Source organism: Herpailurus yagouaroundi, unplaced genomic scaffold (assembly GCF_014898765.1).
Source record: "Herpailurus yagouaroundi ecotype Mexico unplaced genomic scaffold, PumYag 28, whole genome shotgun sequence".
In the NCBI taxonomy this organism is placed as follows: Eukaryota; Metazoa; Chordata; class Mammalia; order Carnivora; family Felidae; genus Herpailurus; species Herpailurus yagouaroundi.
In genome coordinates, this window is record NW_024412376.1 from 162,262,722 (window position 1) to 162,275,529 (window position 12,808).

General features: G+C 51.5%; 1 protein-coding gene across 1 annotated transcript; it reads right to left on the bottom strand.

Annotated features, from left to right (window-relative positions):
* Positions 1–10,736: 10,736 nt before the first annotated feature.
* Positions 10,737–12,783, bottom strand: DRD5 (dopamine receptor D5). Its single transcript, XM_040487897.1, has one exon. The coding sequence runs from the start codon at positions 12,706–12,708 to the stop codon at positions 11,284–11,286; it is 1,425 nt and encodes a 474-aa protein (XP_040343831.1). The 5' UTR covers positions 12,709–12,783; the 3' UTR covers positions 10,737–11,283.
* Between the last annotated feature and the right edge of the window lie 25 nt (positions 12,784–12,808).

Below are 12,808 nucleotides of genomic sequence, written 5' to 3' on the forward strand. Positions count from 1 at the left end.
CAACTCCCGGCCTGGACCAGGCCCATCTGGATCTAGGCAAGCCCTGTAGAGCCCCACAGAGCCAGGCTCACCTCTGAACGTGAGAAGAAACTATATGTTGTCAGCGCTGAGATTTGGGGATTGCTTGTTACGTAGCATTATCACAACAAAGCCTGACTAACACATTATATAGAGTGAACTCAGTACTAACAATGTGCCAGGTATTGTTCTAAGGGCTTTATACAGAGTACCCATCTAATCCTTATAGCATTACTTGGGGTGCTATTACAATTATCCCCACTCAAGAAATTGGGGAACTTAGGCACGAGTTATCCCTAGGGTCACATAGCTAGTAAGTGGGAGCACAGGAATTCCAAACTAGCAATCCAACTTGGCTTGGCATAACCCCTCCACCATAGTGCCTCCTGTAATAAGCCGATGAATTGATAAATTAATCTATCTATTGGTCACCCTGGGGCTTTGCCCTGAACCCCATTTCCCAGCTCAGTGACAGGGTCTTGCCTCCTGAAGCCAGAGTTTCTGAATAATCCCACTGGACTGTCAAGAAGAGATTCTATGCCTAGGTTCTCAGATCTCATGATTGGAAACTCCAGTGCCAACTGCACCCAACGTTACCCCTGAATTTCCAGAATGAGTCCCTAGAACTGCCCAGTTTCCATTGCATCGGGTCCACCTACTACCCAGCCAGAGGCTATATTAGTCAGGGTTCTCCAGCAGAACCAATAGGATGTATACATGTATGCAAAGAGACTTGTTATAAGGAACTGGTTCTTGTAATTATGGAAGCTGAAAAGCCCTCTGGTCTGCAGTCAGCAAGCTAGAGACAGGCGTGAGACCCAATTAGCACACAATATTCAATCCGATGGGCAGTATTTAAAAGAACTGAATTAGCAGTGTAATTGACCACCCCGGGAAATGACACAAATTTCTCATCGGTCAGCTAAATGATAAATCCGAATGACCAGTCTTTAATCTGATTCACAATGAATATTGCTGATAGAAATCATCAATAAATAACAAAACGGGTGATCGCACAATTAAATGGTAAATTGCTAAAAAATAACTCCCTCCCCCCCCCAGACAGAAAACACAGTGGCAGGAGATAGGGATAAAATTTGATATGGAGAAAAGAAGCTGGTCAATAAATCACGTCTTCACTGTGAAGGTTTCCAAGAAAATAGTCGATTCAATAAAAATAAATTTAGCCAGATTAAAACAAGAAAATGGAAAGTCATGCTGTAAATGGCTTCCTCGCACCAAAGAGAAAAATGATCAATGAATTTAATTTGTTCAGTGCATTTTACTCTAGCAAGCACTTGCTAGGGGAAAATTTGTCGATGTTGATAGACTTACAGCTAAAGTGTTTGTTTCCAGGGGCACCTGGGTGGCTCAGTCGGTTAAGCGTCTGACTTGGGCTCAGGTCATGATCTCACGGTTCATGGGTTTGAGCCCTGTGTCCAGCTCTGTGCTGACAGCTTGGAGCCTGGAGCCTGCTTCGGATTCTGTGTCTCCCTCCCCCTGCCCATGCTCTGTCTCCCTCTCTGTCTCTCTCTGTCTCTCTTTCTCTCTCAAAAATTAATACGCACTAAAAAAATTATAAGGAGATAAATAAAATGTTTCCAAGGGACAAAATGTCTACTCACCTTTGCTCTTTTGCAAATGCTCTTTCTTCTTCCTGCGTTGCTTTTTCCCACCCCTTTCACCTGCTCTCCTGTGAAAGCCTTTCAAAGGCTCCTCTAAGGACTACCTTAGCTACAAGGTATTTCCTGCTGTTCCACCTGGACGGGAACTCACGCTCTTGAATTCCCTCTGTACTTTCTCTCACTCTCTTGTGGCCCAGAGGATGGCCTCTCAACCTGTGTCACACTTATCGGACTTCATCCTCCCTTCTCCCCCCACCACCGCTCCCCCCCACCCCCGCCCGGGGCTCTACCCACCCCGTATCCTGCCCCCCTGGCAATCCTGGGGCCCAGCTCCCAACCCCAGCACCCAGCAGCTAATGAGCCAATTACAGAGGAATGCCCGGGGCGGAAGTGATCACTTGCACAGCCGCGTGAGTTCATGTCCACGAGCCACCTTTCCTACAGAGGTCTGCCTCTTAGATGGGCAGTAAAGTCACTGATCTTCCATGAAAAGGCCCCTGAACTGTGACAGCAGGTGGGGTAGATGTTGTTGGGCACTCAGGATCCATCTCAGAGGCTGGAACTCCAGCCTCCAATGTGACACACGTTCCCCTGAGGAGCCTGGTCACCCCCATTCGTGTTATTCCTCTCCACCCCGTGCCTCTGGGTGAACCAGCCCCTATGCTCGTTAGAACCCCCGGCCAGGCTTGCTGGAGAAAGGCATGGCTGGGGAGGGGATGGGAATGGTCTGGGAACAACCACAGGTGACAATGTTGGGGTCTGGAGAATGATCTTAATAACCTCAGACAGTTGTCATAGCTGTTCAAGAAAAAGATAGGGATTGATTGATGTCTCTGGATGGGATATCTGGGGGTCCTCCCCTAACCCCCAGTACTCAGGCCTAAGGGAGCATGAGCCGCGTGGCCACGAGAGTGTTTAGTGGGGGAGAGTACTGCCCAGTTCTGAATCTCAGATCCACCATATTTGCTGTGTGACCTTGGGCAAGTCACTGGACGTCTCCATTCCTCGATTTTGTCATTTGTAAAGTGGTGGTGTTCACTGTACCTCCTGGCTCTTTGTAAAGATTAAATGAGTTAATGTTTATAAAATGTTTAGGATGTAGCAAGCATCCAATGAACTGTTATCTGGGGCCTCCCCCCAGGGTGCTCTTTGGTGCCCCCGAGGTCCTCTGCGGGCACAGAGCACGAGCATGCCTGCCCTTGAGGGGGGACGTGCCTGGGAACCGGGGCCCTGCGCTCCGACCAGACCAACCAGAGCAACGCGTCCCTCACCACATTCTGGATTGTGAACCTTTCCCTGCTGTCTGGCGGATCAGGACCCAAGCTTTCGTCCCTCCTGCTTGTTTGCAAAGGCATTTCCTGAGGGTCCCTCAACTCAGCCATCACAAAAATTCTTCCCGCTCTCAGGGAGAAAACTTGGACACATGCTGGGTCCCCAAGACCAAGGGAAGCAAAACAAAAGAGGAGCTCTTACAAACTGAAAGTGACTTGAAATAGAAGGGGCGTTGGCGAGGGGCCAGAGGGGTCTCTGAACCCTCCAACAGGAGAACCCGGGACTGGAGAGAACCATTCTCCTCCGGGGTTCTAGCCTGGGCTTTGGGTGGTGGTGACCCAAGTTCCAGGCCGCGCCTCCAGCAGGGACAGTGAAGGATCGTCACAGCCTCAGGCTGCAAGCGGACTGAAGCTCACGGCCAGGAGCCCCTTGGCACAGTGCCTGGTGCAAATCCAGCACTCAGACCGTCTTGGGGGTGGAGGTCCCAGACCCAGACCTCTGGTCCTCATCCCCACACCCACCCGGACGGCCCTATGCACCTTCGCATGCGTCCAGTGCCGAATTCAAAAGCCTCATCGCCCCTCACTGCCCCCGCCACCAGATTCCCTTCCTCCCAGACCCCCGAGGGCTCCACAGGCCATGGCATCGGGTCACGGAAGCAGAGACTATGATGCTAACCCACCTTTAATTCCGGCACAGAATAGGCGATCCGTACGTCTCGGAGCTTGTAGGGTTTGTTTTGTTAGGTTTGCGATTTATTATCACCCCATTCTTACCATGTGGGGTAGGGGCCAGCCAGACAGAGCCGGGCGTGAACAGTGGGGGCCTCTTAGCTGTGTGACCCGGGGCGAGGAGCAGGACCTCTCTGAACCTCGGCAATCTTCAGCTGTGCGGTGGGAAGGAACTGACCTGCTCACAAGCGCGGTGAGACCACTCTGTGCAAATCCTCCCATGGCATCTGGTAAGAAGTAACTTCTGGTAAATGAGGCTTTTTTTCTTTTTTCACATTCATAACGACCCTGAGATGTAAGCAGGATGGTTGTCACTATTTGAGATGAGGAAACCAAACTCAGATGTCAAATCATTTACTTAAAATCCCACACCTGGGACTTGAACCCAACTCTCCCACTTCCCCGTCGGCTGCTCATTCTCTGTTGCCTGAAATGTCCCAATGATTCTACCAGAGTGGGGGAGGGGGCCGGGGAGGGGACAGGAAGTTGCTGACGTTCTTTATTTCCTTGTTGTAGCGGCCTCCCTCCCTGCAGGAGGACATTTCAGTATTGAAGACCCAGCCCCTTTGAGTTTGTCCTCAACTCATTTTTAAAGTCCTCTTTTCTTCTTTGACCAGGGCTTCCTGCCACTTTGCTCAGAAGAGTCTGCTCTCTTCCATGAAATACCAAAACAAACAGAAAAACAAGCCTTTGAACTGCTGTTTCGCCCCCTCCTGAGAGCTAACTTTGTCAGTTGTAAATTACCATTCTCCACACTTCTTTTGATCAGAATTAATCAGGGTCCAGAAACCCCCTGGGCATCTGTAATTAATCCACAAACAAGTCAACAATGTTCCATCCTAACAGGGGATATTGTAGGAAAAGAATAAATCTCAACTTATTTGGCATGGAAAGAACAGTTGGCCGTGAACTTTTTTGCACTCGTGATTTCCTTCGGAGAAAGATTTTCCCGGGATGGGGAGTGTCTTCTGTCCCCCATGGAAGGAGCACACAGGCTGCGGAAGGAGCACTGATCCAGGGCTTGGAGACCTGGATTCTAGATCTGGGTCTAGTTCCTATGACCTTGCTGGGCTTCTTAGACAAGTGCCTCAACCTCTCTGGGCCTCAGTTTCCACATGGGCACAAGGAAGGAGGTGGACAAAATGAGTGTTGAAGCCTCCAGCCAGCTTTCAAATTTGCTTAAAGAACATTAAAAATTGCTAAACAAAAGAAATGATAGTGGCCATTTCTGTTCAGAAAACAATGTTCTCCGGGTCTCCCTGGGCCCAGCATTGTTTTAATATCCCACAAATGGGACACATGGGTCCCCAGGCCCCAAACTGGGAAACGTCAAAATCGCATCTCCCCAACAGTGCCAAAGCAAAAGTCTGGTGACTCTGCCCCCACTTGTGAGTGGGGATGCTCCTGGTTCCTTTGAGTCCTTCCCCAAAGTGGTCTAGAGCCCCTGGGGGGGGGTTCCATATGAGCTCAGGAACATTCTCTTCTTAGCTCTCCCCTGGTCTCAACCATTCCTCTCCTCATCAAGCTTGACATTGTGGCCCTGTTTCTTCCTGTCTTAGGTGTGGCCAAGTTTGATTTACTGTTGGTCCACTCCATCCGTGTCCCGGATCTTGGCCCCTGAGCTCCTGGTTTCTGCACTACCCTAAACATGGAGCGTAGGACTCCTCCCTGGACGCGGAGAGGCCCGGCCCTGTGTTCTTCCGTCTTGTAGATACAATCACAGAGCTGAGAGTTTTCAAATTCTCACTGTGTGCATGGCCCTCCATTCTGCGCGCATCATATCATATAACCCTGCCAGTGAACTACAAGGTAAGTCCCATTATTATTCTCTTTTTAATATGCCACAAAGAAAGAAAAAGAGAGAAAGAAAGAAAAAGAAAGAAAGAAAGAAAGAGAGAAAGAGAAAGAAGGAGAAAGAAAAAGGAAGAAAGAAGAAGGAAGAAGAAAAAGAAAGAAAGAAAGAAAGAAAGAAAGAAAGAAAGAAAGAAAAACTCTTGGCAGGTAGCTTAATCTCTTTACTTCTAGCTCTCATGAACTAACAGGTTAGTGAGTCAGAATTTGAATGGGGTTGATGATTTTAAAATATGTCCACAAGGCATCAGAATAAACCCCTGGGACGTAATGGATGTACATAGCGAGGTATAGAAATATATATGTAGATACTTCTGGATATGTGCATATACACAGGTGAATATATGTGTGCGTATATCTACCCAGATCTATTTCCCAGCTCTGTCCTTTGAGGGGACCTAGAAACAAACGACCTGAGTAGCAATAACACCCTAGTGCCCAGATCTTGATTTCTAAATACCATTCTCTGCTAAAAGGAACCAAAACTCCTCGAAGAAACGGCTGATTCCAGAGCTCACACAGGAAATATACAAGATGAGTCTGGAGTGTCTTGGGCCAAAAAAAAAGAAAAAGAAAAAAAAAAAAGCAAAGTGCCCAAAGAATAATGACAGCGTATCGAAAGGACACAGACGCCAATTCGAAAGTGGTCCCACTTGGCCAAATCTGAGACAATGTCAACCTCACAATAAACGTGGAGAGGAAAGGATTATACCCTATTATAAAAACTAGGAACTCAAGAGTCTACACAGGTATAAATAAAAAAATAATAATAATAAATGCCCTCCCTTACAGTAAAAAACCAGCAATAAAACAATGATGGAATTTTTTAAGTTTCTTTATTTATTTTTGAGAGAGAGCGTGAGCAGGGGAGGGGCGCAGAGAGAGAATATCCAGAGCAGGCTCTGTGCCGTCTGCACAGAGCCCGATGTGGGGCTCAGACTCGTGAAACCGTGAGATCACGACCTGAGCGGAAACCGAGAGTCGGATGCTTAACTGACTAAGCCACCCAGGCGCCCCAGTGATGGAATTTTTTTAAACACACCGTCTGGCCAGCACGATAATAATTGATTCGGGGAAGGGTGGTTAGTAGATGCCAAAACCAAGGGGTGAAAGTTTGAGGAAGAATCCTGGGGTGTCTTTGGAACCTCAAAGTATCTCTCCGGAGGACGCCTATCAAGTATCTTCGTTACAAGTACCAAGTAACCTTAGTAACTCTGTAGTGGGTTCTGCCAGAGCACCGCGATCAAGACTGACATCGCCAGTACTGGGCATCGACAGCGTGTGCCCCCGACGCGACGCTCTGAGAGGGTCACAGCCTTGCCTCTGTGGCGTCCCTGCCCAGAGCGCACGTCAGAATCTACGCAGCAGGAAACGCGGCCTCCTGGAGGCCCTTTGCTAGTTACAAAAGAGCACGTCCGGGGGTGCCGTACTTCCTCCCACTTCCTGTGGGGACGTGCAGGCCTTTGATCAGCCCCCAACGCGAGGACCAGCACCCCGCAATGGGCAATACCACCGGGACTTGCTGCGTGAGCACCCAGCTACTCAGCGGAAGCACCGAAGACCGGTCTGCGCGTGCGCGCTCGCGCTGACGCGCCTCCGAGGCGGAAACAGACACGTACTGAGCACCGCCTCCACCCCAGACGCTACTCTAGGCCAAGAGGACGGTGCGGCCAAGACAGAATGGAGCTCAGCTCTTGTGGCCTTCGCTTCTAGGATGATGTAGCTCTCCACGAGCTGGGAACCTCCAAGTCCACTCAGAATGTATCGAGCCGTGGAGTTCTTTGAACAAGGAGAAAGAAGAGGAAAAAGAAGGAAACAAACAACTTCGGTATCATGCGCTCTCATTTCATCCCGACCCAAACCCCTGGGGCTAATGTACCCATTCCTCAGATAAAGAAACTGACGCTACGAGAGGGGCCCGAATGCAGACAACGAATAAATGTAGAAACTACAGTCTGAACTCGGTTCTGCGGAGCCTCAAGCCTGGGCAGTGTAACTCTGTGGGTCCAGTGCAGGCACCTGGAGTCCGCCAGCCTGGGTCAGGGCCTCTCAGAGCCGGATAATTGTGGCGGAGCCTGTGCGTGCACCGTAAGCTGTTGAGCCGTGACCCCTACCCGCGAGAAGGCAGGAGCACCCCCCAGGCAGGTATGACACCCAAAAGTGTCTCCCGACGTGGCCAAGTGTCCCCTGGGAAACAAAGTCACCCCGGCCGAGAACCACTGGCCTGGGTTTAAATACTGACCCCGCGACTCAGTGGTCTCGTGACCTTGGATGAGCAACGTCACCTGTCTGTGCCTCAGTGTCCTCACCGGGAAGATGGACGGAAGACAGCACGTGAGGTTAGCGTGAGGACCAAACAGATTCAGGAAAGCGCTTGGCCGCCCACGGAAGGGCTCAGGACGCGGCTCTTTCTCCCGCTGCCCTCTGCCACCTCCCCTCCCCGAACGCGAGGCAGTGTTCAGAGCAGATGCGCGGTGGAGGCTGGCTGACGGGTGGATATAGGACAGTGTCCCGTAACCAGCTAGTAGCAAATGGGCGAGGAGTCGTCTGATCCCGGCGTTAGTGCCTCTGCTGACTTGGGGACGCCCTGACAGCCCTTCTCACCACCGCAGCGAACACGAAAGCCTCCGTGGCCGGACTGCCTAGGTCAAGTGCAGCTCAGCCAGTCAGGGGCTGTGTGACCCTGGGCTCGCTATTTAGCTTCCTGATGCCTTCCTTTCCTCACCTGTAAAATGGGGGTGACGAAGGTCCTGCCCCGCCGGGGGATGAGCGTGAATTAGCACGTGCGTGGTGCCCAGCGCAGGACGCACCCCCGTAGCGCCTGCTGTTGTCGCCTATTCCTGTTCTCGGCGGGAACCACCCACAGGGCTCCAGCCGCACTGACCTCCTCGCTCTCCTCCCGGCTGCCGTGCGTGGCCCCGTTTCCAGACGTCCCTCTGCCAGGAGCACCCTTCCGCCTAGACCTTAGCCTCGCCCCGACCCTTCTTCTTCGTCTGGGCCTCTCTGCATTGGGCCTCACCTTTTTTTTTTTTTTTTTTTTTTTAGAGAGAGGGCGAGGGCGAGCCGGGGAGGGGAGCAGAGGGAGAGAGGATCCCAACCAGGCTCCATGCGGAGCCCAACGCGGAGCAGAGTCCCATGCGGGGCTCAGTTCCACTGTGTCCCTCCTACTGAAACACAAGTTCAAGACACCAGAGCGTTTGATCGGTGACTGGATTCCCAGGACAGTGCCCAGCACATAGTAGGTGGAAATAATCACAAGAAATGATTCGAGACACTTTGCAGAAAGGACTTTCAAAGTCCCCACATAACCCATTTTTCCTAACACACAAATGGTTTGAACTGGGACCTAGAATGTTTGCCCCACGCGCGCACACACACACACACACACACACACACACAAACTTGCTTGCAACAACGGTTCCTTTCGAATAGATTAGCTACCCTTTAGAGACTTCCAGACCAATAAGGGTCTCTCAAACTGCGTTCCCCGCCACTGTGGTCTCCAGAGAGAAGGGAATAGGGAATTGAGCCAAACGAGGACTCACAAGGTCAAAGACATCGGGAAGCAGGGTCGAATTCTCTCCTGCTTGGGGATCCACGCTGCACAGAAAAGTCCTAAGAAGCCTTGTAGAGGAAACAGATACTGTAGCCGGGTTTTCTGAGCTTACTTCACCCGAGACCCCGTCTGTGACATCTGCATCCTGGAAAACAATTTGGGAAACAGTGTGCTAGCATTGGGGTTTCAACTTACAGAAAGTACGGCCCAGAGAGGTTACTTGCCTCACCCAAGGTCACACAGCCACCTTCCGAATCCGAGAGCAGGGCACTTCCCGTGGCCCCCAGTGTTTCCCTAATGGTCCACGTAGCCTTCAGTTCACACGAGGTCAAAAATTGAACACAGACTGCAGATTCTGAATCCAGTTTGACTCAATCATACATGCAAATTAAGGTACCAAAGAGGACTTGGTTTCCATCTCACCGTTCCAGAAATGTTCATTCAACAAATATTTACGAAGCATCATGTGCCAAGCACTACACCTCGTGCAGCAAACAAGACGTGGTTGGGTTCAGCAGACTGGCAATAAAATTATCCCTAAAGAGACCAAAATGGATTGAACTGTCCTTGATAAGCCTGCTTCAAAGTAGGGACTTGTAAGAAATTACACATTCAGATTTCATTTGCTTCCATGAACAATGCTCGCCTTTAGATCTCGCGGTACGAACAGGCTCTCAACTGGAATGCTTCTGGAATAAAACGCTCCCCTCTTCTGTGCAGGCTGCAGAGAGGAACAGAAAGACTGGGATGTGTTGGGCTCTTTTTTGTTGTGGAATACTTCAGCCAATAGATTTTCCCATTTCAAGTTCATTCAGATATCATCCCTGGCTCCTACATTTTCGTGGAAACGCGTGCCCTCACTTCCCATCGTCTACAAGTGAAAATGTCTATTTAAAACAGAGGTTTGTTTTTTTTTTTAATTTTTTTTCAACGTTTTTATTTATTTTTGGGACAGAGAGAGACAGAGCATGAACGGGGGAGGGGCAGAGAGAGAGGGAGACACAGAATCGGAAATAGGCTCCAGGCTCTGAGCCATCAGCCCAGAGCCCGACGCGGGGCTCGAACTCGCGGACGGCGAGATCGTGACCTGGCTGAAGTCGGACTCTCAACCGACTGCGCCACCCAGGCGCCCCCAGAGGTTTGTTTTTTAAAGCATGTCCGCTCACACATTTCAAAGCCTTCCAGAAATGTTGATCAAGAGCCACATAACTCTAAAACCCTGTGGGTTTGAGATTGAGAAAGATAAAACTATTATTCTGCATGATCTTTTCAATGAACTGATATGCTAGAACTGATATGCTAGAACTCTCTGCCTAGGAACTGGGAGAATTATTTCAAGTTATTTTTAAAAAGAAGATTCCAAATGAGAAAACAATATTAGAGTTTCAGGCTGAAAAAGTTCCTATCTGATGCCGTAGTACTGAAGCCAGCTTTCAGCACAGACGTGAAAAGTGTGTATCTAAAAAAAGAAAGAAAGAGAAAGAAAGAAAGAAAGAAAAACCCGAGGAATTGGAAGCTCTTCAATTGGAAGCAATTGGAATTGCTCCTGTGTGTACCTTTAAGGCCAACCTGTCTGCTAAGAAAATACATGTGTGCTTCCAGACCAAGCCCAAACCTTCCCTGCTTGTAAAGATGCTCTCGTGGAAACTCCAGTCTGGCAAAGCAAAGATAATCACCCCCCAATCCACATAATTTGTGTTTATTAGACACCAGAACAAATCGGAAAGAGTTCCCCAGCTGTCCCAAAGACACACACGGAGGGCAGAAACTGCGTAAACACAGGGCTACAGGAAGCAAGATACAGGAATGTCACCCACACCCCCATCAGCCCTGCACACACACAGAACCTGTTGTCTAAAAACCCACCAGACAAAAACAAGTCACTGAACAGTTCGTTTGTGTAAAAGGGAGGGCGAGTATATTTTTTAAAGATCAACTACGACTTTTTTGTTTGTTTTTTAAAGAACCAAACACCGCCTTCTCTTCTCTAACTGGACCCCCCCCCCCCCCGTCCGTTTCTGCTAGGCTGGAGTATATATTCCAAACCTTCTGCCAATTCTTACACCAACAAATCAGTCTGGTGACGTTTCTAAGCACATGGGCTCCTACACAGACACAGAAAATGAGATGAACTGAACAGCACTGGACGTGTGTGTGTGAGTATGTATTCTGCATGCTTGTTAATGTCTGTGCAATTATATAGATCCAGAAGGGGCCTTTCTCGGGCACTCTACTGGAATCCGTTCGGGGTGAAAGGCGTTATTTTGCCTAAAGAAACCTCTCCCTCGCAGTCCAGCTCCCACACAGACTCAGCAGCAGGGTCACCATCCGGGGACGTCTGAGACATCTGGGACATTCGATCGAAAGGGTTCTCCTCCTCCTTGTCCCCCTCCCCGTCCCCCGGGGACACGGCATTGGGGATCATATGGATGTAGGCAGCTGCGATCTCCTTGTGGAAGACGGTGTCCTGATTGTAGGAGAGGAGTTCATTGCTGATGTTCACCGTCTCCACCTGGGTGCGGGAGCACAGGTGACCGCACCCCAGCAGCTGCGCAAACACCTGCCGGAAGTCGGCGTTGAAGGCGTAGATGACCGGGTTGAGGGAGGAGTTGGCCCAGCCGAACCAGACGAAGACGTCGAAGGTGGTCTCACTGACGCAGGGGAAGCCGGCCCCAGGACCCTCGCGGCGGCCGCTGCAGAAGGGGACCGTGCAGTTAAGGATGAAGAAGGGCAGCCAGCAGCACACGAAGACCCCCATAATCACCGACAGCGTCTTGAGGACTTTGGTCTCCTTCTTGATGGATGCCCGCAGGCTGGGGTCGGGCGCACAGGCTGCGCGGCCGCGGCAGCTCTGCGCGCGCTCGGCGGCCCTCTCCAGAGAGGAGATCCTGCGGATCTGCACCTGCGCAATGCGGTAGATGCGCGTGTAGGTCACGATCATGATGGCCACGGGGATGTAGAAGCTGATGAGCGAAGAGGAGATGGCGTAAGTTCGGTTCAGGCTGGAGTCGCAGTTTTCCGCCCTCGCCTCTGGCTCCCCTGCCTCCTCCCAGGGCGTCCCGTTGGCCGGGCCGGATGGCGGTGGCGCCTCGCCCCAGGAGCCTGCCTTGTCCCTGTGCCAGTGGAGTTGAACTGGGATGAAGGAGATTAGGATGGACAAGGCCCAGGCCAGGCCGACCATGATCAAAGCCACGCGCTGGGTCATCTTGCGCTCATAGCGGAAGGGCCTGGAGATGGCCCAGTAGCGGTCCACGCTGATGACGCACAGGTTCAGGATGGAGGCGGTGGAGCACATGATGTCAAAGGCCACCCAGATGTCGCAGAAGGCCCCAAAGGGCCAGTAACCGGCCACCTCGGCGACCGCCTTCCAGGGCATGACCAGCAGCGCCACGAAGAGGTCGGACACAGCCAGAGACACGATGAAGACGTTGGTCATCTTGGCGCGCAGGTGGCGGCTGCGCACGATGGCCGCGCACACCAGCACGTTGCCCAGCAGGGTCCAGACGATGAGCAGGGTCAGGAGGCCGGCGGTGACCACCTGCGCTGCCCCCAGGGGCGCCGCCCCCTCCGAGCCCCCCAAGGAGCCCCGCTGCGCCAGCTGCTGCTGCCTGAAGCGCGCCCGGGACGCGGTGCGGTTGCTCCCCGGCGGCAGCATGTCGGGCTCGGCGGCGGGGGCGGGCTGCGCGCGGTCCCAACTTCAGCCTTGCGTCCCCCGGGTGACCCCATCGGGCACCCGGGGGCTGAGGAATCCCCGA